Source organism: Phaethon aethereus (genome assembly GCF_964289735.1).
Source record: "Phaethon aethereus genome assembly, chromosome: 1".
Lineage (NCBI taxonomy): Eukaryota > Metazoa > Chordata > Aves > Phaethontiformes > Phaethontidae > Phaethon > Phaethon aethereus.
The window spans coordinates 28,449,167-28,469,871 of NC_138575.1; the positions used below are offsets into that span (position 1 = coordinate 28,449,167).

Below are 20,705 nucleotides of genomic sequence, written 5' to 3' on the forward strand. Positions count from 1 at the left end.
TCCCTGCTTTGGAATCTCAGTAAGGAAAGATTGAGACTAAACTCATAAAGTTAAATTGTTTTCTACCTGCTGTATTTTTTTCTAACATTAGTGGTGCACTGGTCTAGTTAATAAACATATATCCAGTTATGAGACTTTACATACAGCTTATACTTCTCAAGATCACCAACCTGCAATACTGATTTTTCCATAGATACCTCCCTGATGGAAGGAAACCTGTGTCTAGATGGAAGACATCTTCTCTTCCTCTCGTCCCTCTTTTGAAATTTTCCAGGAAGATGAACTTTGTCTTGCTTGAGAGTGTGATCTCAAACATAAGAATGTGTGTTTGTCAGGTGTGGTGAATTCTGCACCACAGATTCAGCTTAGTGGTAACCCACAGGTGTTTGGGACACTTTTCAGTGAGATAGTTAGCTATCACTGTATCACCTAGTTTTATCGTGGCATGTGGTTATCCAGGATAGGAGGCTCCAGGTGGTAGCTTTTAGGCCTGTTGCCCTCATCTTGCCCCATTTTTTTGACAGGATGAAGATGGAGTGAGCCTACAGAAACCTCATGTTATATCTTTGTGTAGATGTCACGTACCAAGTTTTGGATGTCCCTGAAAACTGAAAAACCTTTTGGTTTTGTGTTTTTCTCCAGTCTTAGCATAAAAGCAGAGAGACCTAAAAATAGAAATAAACAAAAAAGCCCCCTTCATTTGCATGAGACCACTGAGGAATTACCTGGTTTTTGTTTAGGTGCTACATAGTTGGAACAGACATCATGCTGAATTAATAAATTGCTTATATGCCTTTTAAGATGTTTACTTATTTATTGACTATCATTTGAGTATCATCTTCAGTATGGGAAAATGTCATGTGGCAAATTGTGCCACAACAAAAGGACTTCACAGGTGTTTGGACAAGAAGGTCATCTGCAAGCCAGGTTGCTGAAATGCAAATATCTGCACGGTTTCTCAAAATTTTGAAAGGATTCTTCAGATCTTTTATCTAGATGGTTATTGTTGTGCTTTCTATGTGCATTTTTAGATTGCAGTAAGATGTACCAATACATTTAATTTCTCTTCAACTTTAGCAAGAAACAGTGGATTTGGCATTGAAGCTTGCTGTTATATTTGTTGGAGGTTCTTTGCAGGGTTAGCAAAACAGGATTTGTTTTCCCTAATGCTCTAGTCTCCCTCTTGTGGATGTACATGTAAATGGACCTTGCTTTCTGAGGTGGTGCCTATGCAGCATGTGTCCAAGATATTAAACAGTACCCTGTCATATATAGTGGTGTGTAAATGCAACTGCAAATTTATGTAGCGCTATATATGTTTCTACCCTGAAACAGTTTGTAGCCTTTGACATTAAAACTCAAACATTAATATGGAATGCTTTAAGTACTAATTGTGTATTCTTGTTGGTGGACCTTTTAAATGTCATATTTACTGTGTTTTACTTAAAAATGGGGAAACTTTTTCAGTGGCTTTAATGTCATAGAGTTGTTGCCTTGATTTCAGATACCATGTCTGCAGTACTGTAACCATTACATGATGTTCCTTGGAGAAAAGACTGTTCTGTAGCCTCTGAACTTTTGTTCAGTATTTTTCCTTTGAAAAAGCAGAAGGTAATTGTGAGGTAGTACCAGTGTGCAAGTTCAAAAAAAAAAAAAAAAAAGGTTGAGAGCAGAAGAAATGAAAATTAAAACGGGCATGAATGGACTGTTTTTGCAGTCAGATGTAAATACTTCAAGGGTGATAGCATGGAAAGTCTGTCAAAGGTTACCTGCCACTGAATAGAAGTAAGTGTGAAAGTGAGTATCCATATTGGGCAAGCAAGTTTGATTTCTGTTCTACAGATTATTAGATTTTAATCAACTTCTGTTCATTCTTTCAAATATAGATACCTATAGATATCTGTCCATGTCTATATATAGATATTTATATCTTACTATCTCATCAGTTACTTGTTAAGTTACAGGGGCAAATTGTACAGGTTTTTTTCTCTATAGTAATCTTCATAGGATCACAGGGTAACTCAGGTCAGAAGGGACCTCAGGAGGTCTCTAGTCCAACTTTGTCCTTTAAAGCCACCTCCGCTATGACATTGGGCTAGGTTGCCATCTGGTGTCAAAACCCACCAAAGATGGAGGCTACAAAACTCTGAGCAGCCAGTTCCACTGATTGACTGTGCCCAATAGTAAAAAAAAGCCTCCTTATATTCAGTCAGAACTTCTGCCTTTGCAGTGTTGATGAACTAAATCAAATTAGTTATAGATTGATGAAAGTCTTTTCATTTCATTACCAAGCTCCTTTCTCTTACTGACTGTATGTCTCGAAGGCCTGGTTACCTTTCATTTTGCTTACCTCCAAGTAACTTACTTTTTTTTCCCCTATCATTTCCCCATCATCTTTCAAATTTATAATATGACTGGATTTTTTTTCAGGGTACTCTTAACTGTGTTTGCATAAGACAAAATATTATCCTTTTGTGAATGAGCAGTAACAAAGAAAGATGAGCAAAGCCTTAGTTCTGGCAATACGCTGCAAGGAGGCAGAAAGTACGTAAAGACAGCTGCTTTGGTTTACATACGCTTTTCGGCATCCCTCTAGTGGTCGGTATTGAACTTACTATTAAGAAACAATATTGGTAAGAACGATCCTCCCCTCAAGTGTATCCTAACAAGACAGAATAATCTTTTGACAGCAGAATTTTGACACAGAGCTGTACGCTAAAAGCAGTACATGATACTTTTTCAGGAAAAAATACTGCATTTTAAGATACAATAAATTTTAACAAAACATCACTAGTAAAATATTTTACCTTAATTCTGAATACTTCATAGTGACCAGAAATTCCACATCTTTGTCCTCCAGTACTGCATTTTTTTTAATTCTGTGATTTTATTCCACCAAAGAATAAGCATCGAGTATCTGGAAAGATACTTTTCTAACAATCTTTTGAGCAATTCTTTTTCTTTCAAAATATTCAGAGTAGTTAACAATGGCTTCATCTTATAAGCATCTTGGTAGAAGCATAAGATCAATAGACTGTTGTCATCATGGTTTTGGGGTATAGAAAAAAGAAACAGAATAATGGGAAAGGTGGTGTATATATAAGTACTCACTTCTTCAGCAGTTGTAAGAAATAATAATATATGTAGGAGAGAAAGCATCAACACATACACTTCTGGGAACAGAAAATAAAAATAGGGTGAAGGACAGAAATATTTTGACATGCATTTAGATTTAGTACTTGAAGTTAAGAGCTTCAATATGGTATTTGTATGTAATTCTCAGAAGACGCCTCTCACGCGTACTTGGGTCTGAATGGTGATACTATGTGTGCACCCTCCACTATTGCACTGCACCTGCGCACACCAGCAAGAGTTGTGTGACCTGTGATTCTTTCTTTTGTTTACCTTTTTTTTACCAGAGAGGGTTTTGAAAGTATGTACATAGTTGTTGTTCTTAATATTCTTCTTGTTAAATATTCAGCTGTGATTTACAACTTTGTCCTCCACAAAACTGCAAATTTCTTTTCAGAACTTTGGATTTAAATTAAACTGTATGTAGAATTCATCACTTAGGCTGTGTCTTTTAAAAATAATTTTTTAAGAAAAAATGAAAATACCGTTTTGTTTTTTTTTTTTTTTTTAATTGAGGTGAAAAAATGGGTGATTTGCTGATACTCTCTGCTTTTTGTAGGGTGAAAACTCTGGTCTGCAGTTACACCTATCCCCTTCTCATTAAGCTGGTCTGTGCTAAATGAAAGGCCTGCTGCTGGGTCTGTGGTAGCAGCAGAGGGGATGGTCTTTAAAAACCGGTTTTGTGTAATTCAAGACCAAAACAGGAATGGTTTAGTCACCAAGCTACCATGTTTCATAGCTGCAACGTGTTAAGGTTATTTATGTGTTAATGAGCTATTTGAATTTGGAGGTGATGAAACATTGATTTCCCCCACCCCGAAGTACTATAGGCCTATATTCTAAACTCCCGGGAGAGACTGGTTTCCTCTAAGTTTCCTTCTTGTGGAGGACAACAGTTGACTACTTGTCTTCATTTCAATCAGAAAATAAATGCCAACTCTTAAAGTATTTAAAAATTGCTAACTGGACATAAATGAGTGGCTGAGTCTGTACATTCTGTTAAGTTGACCCTTGTGCTGAAGCTTGAGTGTGGAGTCTTGGGCTTTCATCTTCTGCTTAGTTCTTCTTCAGAACAGAGAATCCTCATCAGAATTGAGGTGCTGTACTTAATAATGCAGTTGGATTTTTGATATCTTGAAATAATTTTTTTCACCTGTCCCTTTTTCTTTCAGGAGACAAATGACTCCACTGATGTATGCAGCTAGAAAAGGCTATTCTCAGGTTGTTGCTTTTCTTGTCGCTCATGGATCACACATAAATGCCCAGGATGAAAATGGATATTCAGTAAGTGATTTACTTCTGTGTGTTGTAATTAATGATAAAAATTTTAAAAAGCAAGAACCCACAAACTTGTTTCTAAGTACAACTTTCTCAGAAATACTTATTGGTATATTCTTCGGCTTTAACACCACTTTGAGATTGATTTGCATTACTTGTCTTTGACTACAGATTCTACTGTGTAAGAACTTGTGAAGGTTGCATTATTGATTGAACCTCTGTTCTTTTTTGTTCCATGAGTAAAACAAAGTTGTTCTTTGCAGGCATTAATATGGGCAGCACAGCATGGACATAAAAGTGTAATTTTTAAGTTGCTTGAGCTGGGAGCTGACAAAAATCTACAGACTAAGGATGAGAAAACAGCAGCAGAACTAGCAAAAATCAATAAACATTCAGAGGTATTTAATTTCTCTTTGAAATGCGAATTACATGTTTTGCCTCAAAAATCTGTTCATTAATTGTATAATTTTCTGTAGAAGTGTTACTTTAAATAGAGCAGCTAGTTGAATACTTGTGCTATTAACTATATAGACTATTTTCTATTATATCCCAACTTTTCACAGGGCTTTAAGTGCTATAATGTTTTTGGAACTTTTTTTCAGAATCCTTGACTTCCAATTTAGAACACAGATCAAGGGATCATTCATGTTAGTAACATTGATATGAGATATAGAAAAATAACTTGTTGTTTTTTTCATACCTGCCAAAGTGTGTGAGAGAATGTGGATATCAAACTAATTTGCAGTGTATAGTTTCTGATTGAATTCGGAAGTGAAAAGGTTAAAGATAAAAAAGGGGGGAGTTGGTACGGGCCATCTTGAAAATCCATTGTTGGGAGGGAAGAAGGTATAAGATAATGTAAATTGGTCATCAGATCATTGTAAGAGCAGCCACTAATTATCAATGTAAAGAGAGAGCTGCTGAAGACAACATGTATTCTCATAAAATAAATCTGTGTACTTCTGTTATCAAATGATGCATCGTGGATCAATCGGACCAGATTCCTGTGTATTTTGCTTTGGGTTGCTCTTACCAATGATGTGGCTTTTTGCAGTGGTTCTTCAAAAACGTATGTGAATTGTAATTCACTTTACAGCCTCTCTCCCTCTCTCCCTCTCTCCCCCCCCCCCCCCCCCGCCCTTTTCTTTAGGTTTATTGATTTTCTAGTAACTATCTCAGAACTCATACAGGGGAAATTCAGTTTCTGGAATCCATCACTGATGCATAGTGATGTCTGGCAGAAGGCTTGCTTCTTTAATCAGTTGAAAGAATCCCTGTCTGTCAGAAGTAGTTAACTTAGATTGTCAGTTGTAAATTGCTAAATGTTGGGTCCGTATATGCCCTGGAAATGGAGACATTAAAATAGTCGTATGCCTTGTGCTCTTTAGACAACTTACTCCCTTGAGTATTTAGAACTCTCGTCTACAAACCACAAAAATTAGTATGTCGGTGTATTGCTGCTTCTGTAGAGACAGTTGCTAACATTTTTAGACTACGTTACATATACCGTTTTGCTTTGTGTTAGTTCATCGTTGTGCTGGAATTTGGTTAACTCAAAAATGCTCTTGATGATAAACTTTGTGGTCTTAGTCTTAACTCCTCACTGTAGTTGTATGCTTTAGAGAAGAAGTGGCAGATGTTTCATGTTCCCTCTAAGTAGTAATTTATGATAGAACTCTTTGTAGTCTTACTCCTGTGTATTTCTTTATGCATTTTGAGTTTGAATAATAATTAATACATTTTGGCTCTTTCAGATTTATAGTTTGCTCTCTTTGGCTGCAAATCACTTGCAAGGGGGATGCCATGAAACAATTAAGCAAGAGACTATCTACAAATTTCTGACAGCTGCTTCTGACCACAGAGTTGGGTAAATACAGTCGTACTGTAATTTTACCTTATAAACATTCCTAAGAGATTGTATTTGTTCATATCAATGATTAAGTTGTACTGATATATATTGTGTATTGTTTGGAGTGCTACCAAGAGTCCACAGTAAGTATATCAATGTACTGTTAATTTTTCAAGATTGCAAAGTTCCTTTGCATTATAGACAAAGAGCGTGCTCTAGATCTTTTCTTCCTCTTACTTGGTGTAAAATATAGTAGAGCCAGGGTCCAATGTCACTTCAGTTCATTTTAGCTCTGTTAAATTTGTATGCTCCCATGTTTCATACTCTGTGTTGTGTGGTTATCTTCATTTGATGTTAAATTTTTTATGCTTTCACTGAATGCCTGTTTTCAGCTTCATGCCACCAGGAAGAGCTATGCCCTTTTTTTCTGTATATATGGGAGCCAAAATTAAGTATGAACACAAGTTAAGCTCTAGAACTTTTTGCATAGCATGCCCCTGACCCGGAAGCTTGCAGGTGTCCTATGACTGAAATAAGCCCCTGCTTCAGCAGATTCAAAGACCTCTGATATGGTTTTGTCCCAGAATGTGTTGGCTAAGAAATCCTCAACAAACCATCCACTTGCCTCCTTGGGCTGCATGGTCTTGAGAAAACAACTTCCAGTGCCTATAGTCTGTTCTGGTTGGTCAGATTGATTCTTTGTGTCCCTGCTCAGCCAGGTCATGGTGAATTTGAAGCGCCATAGTTCTGTATCATTAGGCTGATGCCAGTTCACTAGGTAGCAGTTCACACTGAGGTAGTCTCATTCCTAGAGTACCTCAATTCAGGCAAATCCTCACCAGGTTCCGTTGATAGATGAATGTATATGTCAGTCATATTTTTCTTCTCTGGTGCTTCAACCACAGTGATCTTAGAGTTACTTCTTGGAGCAGAGGGCTAAAGGCTTTGCATGGTAAAATCAACTAGTTATCTATGCTGTCCTATTTGCTCTTCCATCTTACTAGTCACAGATTCCTGAAGGTGTTTTTCTGGGCATATGTCCCCATCTATGAACCAGGTCTCCTATGAGACCTGTCTGCTCCTTGGGGATCATCTTTTGAGTCCCTATATACTTGCTGTGAAGGTGACAATCTTTTAAATAGCTTGGTCTTCTAGTACTCTTCACAAAGATTCATACTTCTAGATAGAGTCTCTACTTAGTGACCTCAGTGTTAGAACAGATCTCTCTTCTCTAGGTTTAGGTTATTTAAGAAGTTTCCCAGGCTTTTTCTCATGTAAGGAAATAAACTAACACTATGCAGCCGTTATCCAAATGGCTTTAATGCTGTTCAAACCTGACAATGGCTAGAAGACATTCTACCAGTGTCTTAAAAGCTTATCAAGATTACCCAAATAAGACACTGAAATCCTGAAGCCAACTTACAATACTTTGTGGCAGCCAGATGTCTAGCTATGCAAATGTAATTCTGCATTAGGCAATTCTTGTGCTTACAGGGTTTCACAAGGTTTCAGTAGTCTTTTTCTAAATTCTACTAGTTTTCCCTGCATTAGATGAGCAACTGATTTGTTTGTATGAACAGGCATTTCTGTCAAGCTCAAGGATTTTTATATTAATAATAGCTAGTTCTGATGATTCATAACTTTGAGCATTTCTGTTAATTAGTAGAACTCTTGGTTTCAGGAAGCAGTCCCCTGGAGTGTACCAGATGTCTGACCTGTTCTTACAAATATAGCTTACCCATTTCCACATACATACGTACCAACCACCTAGTGAGTTGGTTTTTTTCCTATGCTGATAGCCAAGAGGTACACTGGTACCTATGTTTACTCCATTATAGTTCCTTGAGCCGGATGTCTCCTTCCTGCCATTTGCCTGCATAATTTTCATCACAGGCATTGCCAGTTGTCTTCTCCAGTCCCTGTTCTCTCAATTGCTCCTAATGCATCATCTCGTACCTGGGTATTAGTTGTGCCCCACCGTGCAGGATCAGTGAGTATAACTTGTCGTCCTTGCTGCTGCATCATTTTGTCATTCTTAGGTAGTGAGTGTAGCTTCAGTAGTTGCTGTCTGCTGTCCTAATCAGACAATTTTCCTGGCTCCAGAGCCCTGGACTACACAAGGAAATGCACATACCTGTCAGGAATTTGCTTTGTTCAGCTCCTGGATTAGGTCTTTTTTTGGTTCAGGGGCTTTCAAGTTATTGTTTGTGTGCTGAATAGCCCTTTCTTTGATCCTGGGAAAAAAACATCCTTTCCTTGCATCTTTAGCAGAACCAAAAGTCTTGAGTTACCCAAGGACTCCTGAAACCTTTGCAAACCAGGCACTTTGCCTACATGAAGACATTTCGTCACTGCAAATCATTCACGCACTGTCTCCTTTTGCCAGTTGAGGGGCATTGGCTGTACATACAATGTTTGGATGCATAGGTGAACTGCATACTTCAAAGACTGGTTGTTGCTGTGTGTATGTTGAGGCGGGGGGAATCAGGCAGTTCTACACAACTTCATGGCAGGGACGATGGCTTTAAAGTCTCTTAAAATTATTTTGGACTCTTTATATTTTGCCTGCTGACAGAAGGCATGCTCACAGAATTATTGACTTGTTACGGTGTGGAGGCAGCATTAACTCCTTCATCTGTGATTTAAGGTGTCCATCCTCGTAAAGGGATAAGTACACTTAAATACCAGAAATCCTGGAATGCAAGATTCTCAATGTACAAACCTGATATATTTTCTCACGTATTCAGAACAATTTGCAGAGAGGTTTGTTTGGGTTGATGGTTGTTTGGGGGGTGAGGGGGGAGTGCTTGCTTCTTTTTTTTTTTTTTTTTAACCAAATTTTGATAGGAGCTCTTAAAGTCTTTGATGTGAAAAGGGGGCAAACCTTCATTTTAGGGCCTACAATAAGATAGAGCAAATTATCTCTTAACTCGGGGTTTTGGCAAAGGATTTGCTGTAGCAACTGCAGTAGTCCTTTCTGCATTTTGTATGACTTGCTTTTTCGTTTTATTCTGTCCATTACAGTTGTTCATCTGATTGTTGAAAGCCATTTAGGGTTTTTTTTTTTTTCTTATATTTTTATATCTTTTCGTAGGGCAGGGAATCAAATTTGATATTTTACCTTTGTTTATAAATGTTAAACTGTGAACCTACAGTGGGTTATACTACTTCCTCAGTCTACCTTCTGAACATCAGAAGACTACTGTCTTCTGATAACAAATTTTTGACTGGACTAATTTCTGATATCTTTAATTATAGACATTCCTGTTTTCTTCATAACCTTTTTTGGTTTAAAAGGAACCAGAAGGGTAACAACTGTGGGCTGAATCCAATTTATATGAATGTTATCTGATAAGATTACATAGTTATCTTCCTGAACCCCACTTCCAAATTTTTCAGGCTTGACCCATCTTTAAGGTTGAGTTAGAACATTTTGTTACTTAAAATGACATTTATTTATGAAATCATTCCCTTTTTAGGCTCAATTCAACTCATTAGATTGAAAAGCCATTTATAAAATTTTGATAGATTAAATTGTACCCCAGGATGCTTATGAGATACTGTCATACCTACTGTCATCAGTAGGCGTGTACAACTTTAGGTTGCTCCCCAGTGGTTTGTCTGGTGAGCTTTTCTATAGTATCTTGTTCTGGATGTCTTTTTCCGCCCCCCCCCCCCCTTTAATTTCCACTGTCTTCATCTCAAATCTCATTAATTATTTTTACAGTTCATATTCAACTTTTGATGACATGGAGGTGTTTTTACATGGTCTTGGTCTAGAACACATAATAGGATTATTGAAGGTAAGTTTGTGGTGTATCTGCTATCTGTAAAGTAATCCATGAAAGCAAAATGCACCTACAGCATCAAAACAGTTCTATCCCTATTAGCATATTAATTGAAATAAATTTATTAAATTAATTGAAATAAATTTATTAAACAGACATATATTAACTGTTAAGTTAAACTGCAGTGGACTGGATTGGAGTGCTTAATTTTGATCACGTGCATTAGTCACAACATGCGATGTTTCTAAACTCAAGAACACTTTTGTTATTTCAGTAATGGTGTTGTGTAGCTGGTTTGGTTTCTGAAAACTGAAGTACAACATAAGTAAAAAAATTCAGTGAAAACAGTGTTTTCTTCTGAAATTCTTTTTGATGGCAAAAACCTTTTGTTTTATACAGGAAAGAGATATAACTTTAAGACAACTTCTGATCATGCAAAAAGATGAGTTAATACAGGTCAGTTTACTACTTTAGAACTTAAGTTCTCTCCTCTTTCGTAAATGTTTTTAATGTCTTCTCTTTATACTTCTCTTTATACTTTATAAGTGTCTAAACTTGTAAGAATTCTTAAAAAAAAAAAGATCTGTTTTCAGAATCTTCTGCAACTTCTTGATCTATGGTTGGACTTGATGATCTTAAAGGTCTTTTCCAACCTTAATGATTCTGTGGTAATGATTCTGTGAATTTTAATGTGAATTTAGACAGACCTTTTCTAAAGTATGTAATCCCACAGCCTTGAATTCTGTGAGTTGAGTTCTTTCATCTTCTCTGCCTAGATCTGACTATGAAGTGGAAGTCCCCAATATTTCTTGGGGTGAGCAGGAAATAGTTCTGTTTTAAATTTTAGTTGCTACCATTTTTAGTATTTAAGTATGTTTTCCCTGAAAGGAAATCAGTGCTAGGATTAGCAGTAGATAATCCTAAACAACTGCTTTAAATGTGGTCTCCTTTGTGAGGTGGTAATTTCTGTTGGGAAAACAAGAGCTCTCTTACGTTGTGGAATCTCATATGCCAGGCAAGTTTGTGTTGGATATGAGGGGGGAAAAAAAAGAGGAGAGAAGATTTGGTTTCTTACAGTTTACTGTAGCTAGGAAGGCTGGAATTTCAGTGTTACCCAGGAGTAAGTGATGCATTATTACTGGGTTTCAGTTTCCAGTTGAGATAGGGTGGTTGCTTTTCCTTGGTCTTTGCTGGAATTATTCCTGTGGGAAATGAAAGACTTCCTGTGCTTACAGGAGTCTCCTTGGAACGATGTAAGTACTTCAGGCCGCAGAATTCTTCTGAGCACTTGGTACCTGGTCTGGGATACCAAAGATACCTTGTTAAGATAGCTGCTTCAAGCCTGCTGCTACTGATGTCCTCATGTCAGCTTTTTTACCCCTATTCTGGTACCAAGGAGGCATGTGTTTTAACAGCTGGAACCAACGTTTGCATACAGATTTAATATTCCTTCAGAGTTGGTGTCACAAGAATGTTTTGCATCAAGTTTTGTCTTGTACTGGGTAGAGTTTCAGTGTTTTGACAGAGCTCAGAAGTAATTCTGTATTCTCAGAGGGCCCACGTATAGTGAGCTTTGTCGATGATGAGATTTTTGACAGTTCACTTAGACGTAAATTTTAGAAGGCATGTCAGCGTGTTCTGATTTTATTGCTTTTCTGAAGCCTCAGGATTGTGCTCATTGGACAGCATCCTGATGTGGGCTTTTTATGAATCCTAAAGCCCCCGTTGATGGGAATTTTCCTCTTAAAGGAGATTTTTGTGGCTTTCTTCTCATCACTGTGTGAGCTGCTGTCCTGGACGTGATTGCATTAATCTGTAAATCTGAGTATATGTTCATATTGATCGCCTGTTTTGATGTTGTAATCGTTACTTGTTTTTGCCTAGGGGACACTGGGGGAAGGGAGGAGAATTGTGGACTTTAGTGAATGGCTAAGCCTTATGGTTCCTTCACCAAAGAGGTATAATTTCACACAAACTGATAACTTCTCTTTCAGTGTTCTAACACATTTGGGGCTCCTTACAATGAGGGCTTTTTTGGACAAACTGAAATAAATACCTCTATCAACTGCTTTTGCACGGGAAGATAGTATCTATAGGAACAGAATTTTTTTGCCTCTTAGCTCTGCAACAGAATGAAACAATTCCTGGAAAATAAGTTGTGCTTTGTACATGGACATAAATTAATTAGTGAGTCTTCAGTTGAGATTTTAAAAAATGGCATAACACTCCTGGCTTATTAGCACTTCATAAATTATCCTAAATTCCTGATGCAGTCTAGTTGTAGAGCTCTATGAACAGTTTCTCCCCACACTGCTGATAGAACAAATCTAATCTGTTTCCTCGTAACTCCAGAGTTGGAAGTTTTTAGTGTGATGGCAGATCTTCAGCTAACAGCCATCTCTTTTAAAGACGCTGGATCTTATTACTACAAAGATTAATGATGACCTCTGATGGATGCCTCTGAACCAAGCTGCTTTGTATCCAGAGAGCTGGGAAGAAATCCTGTCACTAACATGATACACTTTCCTCCATCAAACAATATCAGAAAGATATTTTCTCTGTAAATACCTTTATCTGTATTCTACAACAGCCTAAACAATGACTCTTTCAAGCTGAAATCCTTGCATTCCTTAAGCTTATAAACTCCCATACTGAAACAAGTCTGTTCAACATACTGGGACATATCTATTCAACATTTGGAGGCTTTTGTCTGACTCTATGCTACTCATAACACTTAGATCTTTTTTGTCTGGCTTTTTTGAGCATTTGTCTCCCAAGAGAGCAACAGAAGTAATTTTACTTCTTGATGAATTTAGGACTAAGATGCTTACTTTCTCACGTGTTTATTAGTTTAGAATAAAAGAAATTGGTATCCGGTTCTGGATTTGAGAATGTATAATGAAAAGTTGACACATCAAAATTCAAAATATAACCCAGGAGTTTAACTTCATTGTTGGAGAATTATCTGGTCTCTGTGCTTCCTTATCACAGTTCCAAGACTCTCCTTCCTCTGCACCCCCTTCCCACAAAAAAAAGTATTTAATATTTGGCAGAAAATTGTCATGTTATTAAAAATAGTGGCCACTTAGGCAAGGTGGCAAGGAAGTAAGAGTTCATGCATAACCTCACTGGTTTTGTCTGAGAAGTATGTGCCTCAACACATGGAAGACTAATCTGTTATTCATCTCTTCTTTTGTTTCCATCTAATGGATGACAGAAAAGTCATGTTGATGCTGGAGTCGTGAGTTTGGGGCATGGATTTTAAGGGGTTGGGGTTTTGTTATTTATTGATTTATTTAGTAAAGAATAAAATAGATGTTGTTAGAGTTGAAGTGCTCAAAAATCAAAATCTAGACTGTACTTTGTCTCGTGTACAGATATAAGGAAGTTCTTGTACAACACTTGTACAATGCTTGTACATTCTTAAACATATGACCACTTCACAATAATATTTGCATTATTTGGACCACAGAGTGTAATTGAACCAACACCAACTTAAAAGCTTGCTTACCCATAAGGAAGAAGGGCTTTTTGCACTGTGTTTGTTCCATGCATTCATCATTGCATGAATAGCCAAGTTCTGGGTAATCCTCATGTTCAGCAGAGGTGGTCTAGAAAGGGAAAGTATGTCTGCTTTGGGAAGTAGTTTGGACTGATTTATCTACTTGCTGTCTCTAAGTTCTGCACCTAGTATCTCTGAATTCAGAATTACTGTGGTGGTAGAAGGCTTTATTTATGATTACTTTTATCACATTCCTTACTTCTTAAACTATATATTTAAAATGGGGTGGTGCTCAGTCACTGATCCATTTGCAGAACGATGAAGTTTATGTTTTATTTATAGGGAAACAAAGTGCAACATCTTCCTGATACACTGGTCAGAAAGCTGTATTCTGATTTGCTTGTTCTAAGAATGATAAGACGGAGTCAAAAGCAAACCCAATCTTCACAATAGTTCCTGCTCCTAAGCAAGATAGTTTTAATATTCAAGAATAACCACTGTTCTGTCCTCGGAAGAGCTCATTTGTTTTGATAATTATAATTGAAGTAAACTGGCTGCTCTTGTATCAATCAGCTTACTTCTGCATCATGAAATGACTATTGTAATGCTTTGTAAGCATTAAGAAAACATTAGTTAATAACAGATAGGGCTCTACAAGGCAAACCTGAGAACTAATAAATTGAGCAAACTTACAGCTCGACATAAGTAAAGCAAGTTATTTCTAGGAAACCCAGATTTTTCTCTCTTAAGGCCACTAGTGGTATTTACCAAAGAGACTTAAGTACAATTTGTTCAGGTACCCATGGCAGCCTATTGGAAACTCAAAAGTTCTTGACACCTGTCGTTAAACTCCCAGTTAATCTTGTTGGGATTTTACATTACTGAAGAACTTACTTGTCTATAGACTTAATAACGTGGTTTTGAAATGTTTAAAGACACACTTATGAGCCCATAGTTACATGTTACCTGTGATTTCTGAACGCCTGGTGGAGAACTGTTTTATGGAACCATTATGAACACTGGGCATCAGAAATAATAGTCTCATGCAAAGCAAGCATTTCTCTATGCACCTCCTCTTTCCTAGAATTGCTGCTCAGCACCCTCTGAAGAAGAGAGACTGCCTATTTTGATCTGATGTGTGTCAACTGTGCATTCAAAATTCTTTCTGCACTAATTGCAGAAAGCTGGGAGGCTGCAAACACTGATATCTTACAGATTTCTGAGGCTGCAGCAGGGAGCTTCAGGTCCTCAGAAGATCAGTGAGAGCCCCGTACGTTCTAGCTTTGGAGACTGTGGGATCCTTGCGGTCTCAAGTTCCAGAATGGTCCACTCCTGCTGAGTCCAGGTGCTCGGCTGGAGAGTTTGGAGCAAAGTCATACTTGGAGCTGGCATTACGAGGTTTTTCACTTGTGTGGAGAAGCATCCTTAGGGTTGCTAACGTCAAAAGTCCTGCGTTGCACAGCAGCCTGTCAGATGAGCAAGGAAAAGTATGGAATGTGCCATGGAAGCACTTCCCTTTTAAGAAATGGACTATTTTTTTTCTTGATTTAAGTTTTCTGCAAGAAAAATCTCAGCCTAGGCTTTAAATATGAGATAAATTTTGATCTGAGAGAGCTGACAATGTTTTCTCTCCCAGGCATCACTTGGAGAACCTCAGTTACACACCGTATATCTTCCAATGATATTTTCTTCAGCTAAAAAAGGCAAAAAGCCTCAAATACTTCAGAACTTTTATGTTGTTGTTTGCAACATTAGCCAAGACTGTAGAAGATGCACTGATCCTTGCTCAGGGACTGTATAAGCTGATGTTGAGTAGTATTTAGACTTGGTCTTAATTTGAGGCAAGAAATCTATTCTGAGTTTAAAAGTATGCTCCTTTTTACAGGTTTCTACATGGTGGAAACACCCAGTTGCATGTCTTTTTGACAGATCGTATTCTCTCTTTCTACTAGTTTCTGATCATTTGAGTTTTTTGGAGGTAGTTTGAACTAACTAGATTTCTTTGTAGAAGTAACTTATTTTTTAAACTAGATTCTATAAGAAAATAAGGTTTTAGGAAGAGGTATCATATCTTATAAGACCAGTTTCTCTAACAGGAAAAAAAAAAATATACACCCAAAAGCTTGTAAAAGCCCTTCTTAAAATCTGGCCTCCTGTAAAATTCTGCATTTGATGCTGATTTGATAGTTCCCATTCGTTCTGAGTTAATGCCATATAGTTCCCATTCTTTCTTTCTGAGTTAATGCCGTGTCATCATCATGATAACTGGTTATTTTGCTATAAGAGATGACTGACATGATTCTGAAATAGATGAGCATAACATCCTAACAACACAGGGTATTTGTAAAAACTGCTATTAATTTTTTTAATAAACTTAAACAGATAGTTTCTGAGTATCCTGTGCAATTTCAGTTTCTTTTCCTCAGTTCTTGTAACTTTTGTTTTGCATCATTGAATAACTTCTGTGGTTTTATTTTTTCCTTTGGCAATTACATACATTGTAATTGGTTGCAATTACTTAAAAGCAACTTCTTTTGACTCTTAATAATTAGAAGCTTGCACAATAAATGGTACTGTACTGTTATGTCTAGTAAGTATTAAAAGTAAATCATATTTGGAATTATTCTTTAAATTTAGATTGGCATTACAAGTCCTGGAGATCAACAGAAACTCCTAGATGCTATTAATGAGCTACAAGTGGAGGAAATAAGAATTGGAGATCTCCCTGAAGTGATGAAACTGGAATTGAGGTACTAACTATGTCTAAGGAAATGGAAGTGAAATATGAACTACTTAAGGTGACTGCATGGTTCTCTGTAGCTCAGGGGTAAAATTCTCTCACACCTTATCTGGTGCGTAGCATTTATGAGAATATGCCAGTTAGTGGATTATGAGAGCTGGTGGTAGGTGTGTTTTGTACAAAGAAAGTTGGAAGCATAGATTCCTGTTGTAGGAATCTGTGTATGAGTTGTATTGCCGCTATATGCCATTACTTGGGACATCTTTTTGAGTGATGAATTCTTTTTTTGTTCCTCAGACAGGGTTTCATGACCTTGCTGTGCAGGGTTTTCACTACCTTGTGTTAATATCATAAAATATCATAAACTCTGAAACTGACTTCTCAAGCTCCAGTATTAACTCATTCTTTAATTTCTCAGATAGGCTTCAGTGAGCAGATTTTTTTATTTCTTCGTGGAAATGGGGTCTTGCCCTCCTTCCTTCCCCATGCTTCAAGAGCTTTATGGACCCTTACAAACATCACATGATGTGGTCTCTGTAATTCTCGATTGTTGTCTGTAGATAAGGCATGCTCTGTTAGTCTCAATCAAATTTGTCTGATTGTAAGATGCAGTAAAAAGATGTGTGGGAGGGAGAGATGAATATAATTTCTGCACAGGGCTTTGATTTTCAACTGATAAATTAATTACTTGTACATGTCTATCTTAAATCATGAATGTGACTTCTATAGAGATTCAGGATTTTTTCCTTGTTTTTCTTTGCCACTGGAAGCAGTTTTAACTGACTTCTGAAAGACCTCATTTTTTCATATTACAAATTAAGAACTTCATAAGGTATTTTCCTTATCATAGATTATATGTGTCAGTAGAAATACATTTAGAAGGAAACCTTTTTTAGGAAAGTGTTACTCCTTCAAACTTCCATTCCAACTTGATATTTTTCCCATTATTGGTTCTTTCTTACAGCCTTAGGCATAAGCTCTGCAACACCTCTCATACTTCTAGTATAGTCTTGTGCAGTCCCATGAAAACCAGACCTGAGCTGAGAGGAGGAACATCCTTCAGCAACTTTATTAAACTTCCCAAGTCTCCTAAGCACTGGTAGATCACTCCTCTCGTTCAGCACAAAAAGAAGAGTGAAGGCTATAGTAAGTGCAGAGGTGTCTTAAAATGTCTTAAACCTCTTATCCTCTATTTTGTTGTGTAAATATCATTTTTTTCCAGAAGAGAGGCCTAGACTTGAGTTTAGATTCTGTCCTCATATCTTTCCTCTCTTTACTTCCCAGAACTATGGAAGAATTTCTCCTGAAAACAGGATTAGTTTGATATTTTAATTTGCAAAAGTTTTAGAAGTTCAGAAAACTGTGGCTTTAGTCAGTTGAACTGTGTTTGTTTAACTTAGAAGGAGACTAGTTTGGAGATACTGCTCCTTCCTCATACCATAGCTGCACCACTAGTAAGTTAGGTTCTTTGTGCTTGTTTCTTTCTTCCCAGTCCCACCACCATCTGCACAGCATTGTGTTGCCTTATTTGCAGTGGCCTGGCTAGAGTAGTACTGGGGGAAAAAAACCTCTTCCTACTCATTAAATAACTTTCTACTGTCTAGAAAAGTAAGGGTTCAGTTCCTCTTTATGTATATCTCCCTCTCGACTAGTGTGCTGCTACTCTGTTTAGGTATTTCTTCCCTCTCCAAAACACTGACTGGATTATTTGGGTACTATAAGACTAGACTTTTTTGTTAGTTATATTGTTCATTGGACTGAAGAATGTGCTTGGGTTCAAGTTCATTCTGTACATGTCACCATCCTTTGGAGGCAGCTGAATCGCACCGACACTGTTAGCAGTCATGTCATGATGCGGTCCTGCCATACCATCGTCTTTCGTGCCTTGGGCACATGAGTCTGTCTGGTATGTACTCCACTCCCGTCTAGTTCATTCTTACATAAAGCGGTTGCTCCTGATGCTGGCACTGTGTCTGTGTCCATGACTATGTTTGTACAAAAGAGACTTTGCAGCCTGCTTGAGGTACGTTTTTGCAGCATGATGCCAAGTTTGAGCTGTGGGGTGTGGGAGGACATGCAAGGCATTTGGAGAAGCTCTTGAAAGACTTAGGTGGGCTTGGAGAGCAGGGTGTTTAGTCTGTACAGAACATGTCCTAGTACAGAACCTTGATGCTGCTTCTAGTCTGTGAGGATATTTCTCCATCAAAACAAGTACCTTTGTACTTCCAGAAGAGAATCCAGGTGCAAAGTAGTTTGTGTGCTGTAAGACTGAAGAACTAAAGTTCCAGCACGCAAGAGAGTACAAGCCAGCATGATCTGAATACACCGTGTATACTCGGACAGCACCTGAGCCGTTCGTATTGAAATAAAGGCTTTGCTGCTGAGCTGAGGTAGTAGGCCAGGTATCTGGGTGTCCAGGTTAGGCACCTTTAGAAAAGGATGTTGACTCTTCAGCAAGGGATAATTAGCTGCAGTTTAAGAGGATTTTGCCCAGTTTTTCATGCATTTTTGTGCTAGAAATGTATGCTTTTTTCATATTGGTCCATAGTGGTATTTAGTATATAGTTCAAGCAGAACAGCTTAAAATTTTGAACAGAGGGGATAAGTGAAGAAATACAAAAAGTTTAACAGTTGACTGCATGTGTGGCCAAATACAATAAAAAAATCTACATGATGTCTGGTACAGTCTCACACACCAGTGACATATGGAATTCCTAGTATATGTGGTTTTAGATCATATGTAGTTCTCAAAAACAGAAAATAATTGATTGATTACAGATTGAAGTACACAAAATATGACAGCATTTCAGTTATGGCAAGCACTGCATAGTTTTCTAGAAAATGGCTTGACATGTATTCTAGGAATCTGACCTTGAGACTAAAATCATAGGCTATGTTTACATGCTATTATATAAAGATTTTACTTCCCGCTTGTTCAAAGTCATTCTGTGAGAAGGAAAATCAGTCATTAAGTCATAGAAAAACTAACATAGTAGAAAATGTTGAACTGATTGATTATAAACTCACAGAGTGTCTAGCACTGTTTAGCCACTGGTGTTTTGACAGCCATTAATTCATTTAAAAAGTGATTATTTTTTGAAAACATTATTTCCATTTGCAAATATAAGAACATGTCACTGCAACATATATAAAATTCTGTGAAAATGGTTTTTAAGAAATATTATTAGTATAATGAAGAAGTATAAATATTTTTCTTTTCCTTTTTTTTTTTGCTCCCTATTTCATGCCAATGACATACTTCATTTTTGCTGAGAATCCTTCCAGAATTCCTAAAAACAATTTCCTTTGTGACAAAACACAGAAGATGCCATAACTGATCCTAGCCAGCTAAAAAGTTACCTTCCTAAGTAGAAGGAAATTTTCATGAGCATAGCTTGACTGTAGGAATGTGGGAGAAACTTTCAGACTATCTCCAGATGTGATTATTTTGTTTAGTGTTTAGGTTTTTTTACCCTAAATATTCAGTTCAGTTATATTGTTCTGAAATAAATAATAATTTATTTTATAAAAACAAACTAATAGGCTTTCTTACTTCCCCATCTTCAGAAAAACCATGAACAGTCTTGGTTTTTAACCTCCAGTATCCCTACTGATGCTCCTATATATCTTTGTTTCAAGCGTTAAAGTCTTGACAGTTCAGCAGTGTTGCAAATCACAGATGTCCTGAGCAGTGGTGGAAACTTTGCTCACTAATGATCTTGTGCCAAAGTTGAAGGAAAACACTCCATGCGCTAAATTCAGTCTATATTTAGATACTTGCACCACACTGGCATGTAGCTTAGCTTAGCTGTTTGGCAAATTTCACTTAGAACATTTTGCCATCAGAAGCAGCAGCAAGTAAGGTCGTGTGAATATGTTGCATTTAGATTTAGTAGCAGATTGCCCTAGGGAAAAGAGGAATGTTGGGGTTTGAATTCATTTATTCAGATCATCCCGTAAACGCAATGGGAAGTCCTGCAGTAGGAACTTAAAATCATCTCTTGTTTTGGCCCTGCTTGTTGTTCATCTCAATGGCTTATAGCTAGTGGAAACTTTTCTACTGGAGGTACAGGCACTTTTCAGGAGTTTCAGAGTTTGAGAGTTCACTCTAAAAACAAATGGATGATCTTCTTACTCTGCCTGGTCAATGACAACAACTTTCTGGCCAGCACCATGACTTATAACTAACACTCTCTGAGGCTTACAGTAAAGTAAATTGAGCCAGTGTTACGTGGAAGCTCTAGAAACTTAGCATTAAAATTAATGTTAATTTTTTCTATCCTGTTCTCCACTCTTTGGAGATACTGACCAAACTAATTTTCATATTTGTCTTCCTGCTTGTATTTGAGCACTAAGTATAAATTTTCTTCAAAGTAGGTAACATCAGATATTTTAGGCTTTGAGGAATGTATCTTC

General features: G+C 37.3%; 1 protein-coding gene across 1 annotated transcript in view; it reads left to right on the plus strand.

Annotated features, from left to right (window-relative positions):
• ASZ1 (ankyrin repeat, SAM and basic leucine zipper domain containing 1) overlaps positions 1–20,705 on the plus strand; it is a gene marked incomplete at its 3' end in the record, with an annotated part of 41,325 nt that overhangs the window by 17,329 nt on the left and 3,291 nt on the right. The window contains exons 5-10 of the mRNA XM_082011176.1: positions 4,305–4,416; positions 4,674–4,808; positions 6,165–6,277; positions 9,987–10,062; positions 10,447–10,503; positions 16,187–16,299. Of these exons, the coding sequence (XP_081867302.1) occupies positions 4,305–4,416; positions 4,674–4,808; positions 6,165–6,277; positions 9,987–10,062; positions 10,447–10,503; positions 16,187–16,299 (606 nt within the window). The remainder of the gene's footprint in view (positions 1–4,304; positions 4,417–4,673; positions 4,809–6,164; positions 6,278–9,986; positions 10,063–10,446; positions 10,504–16,186; positions 16,300–20,705) is intronic.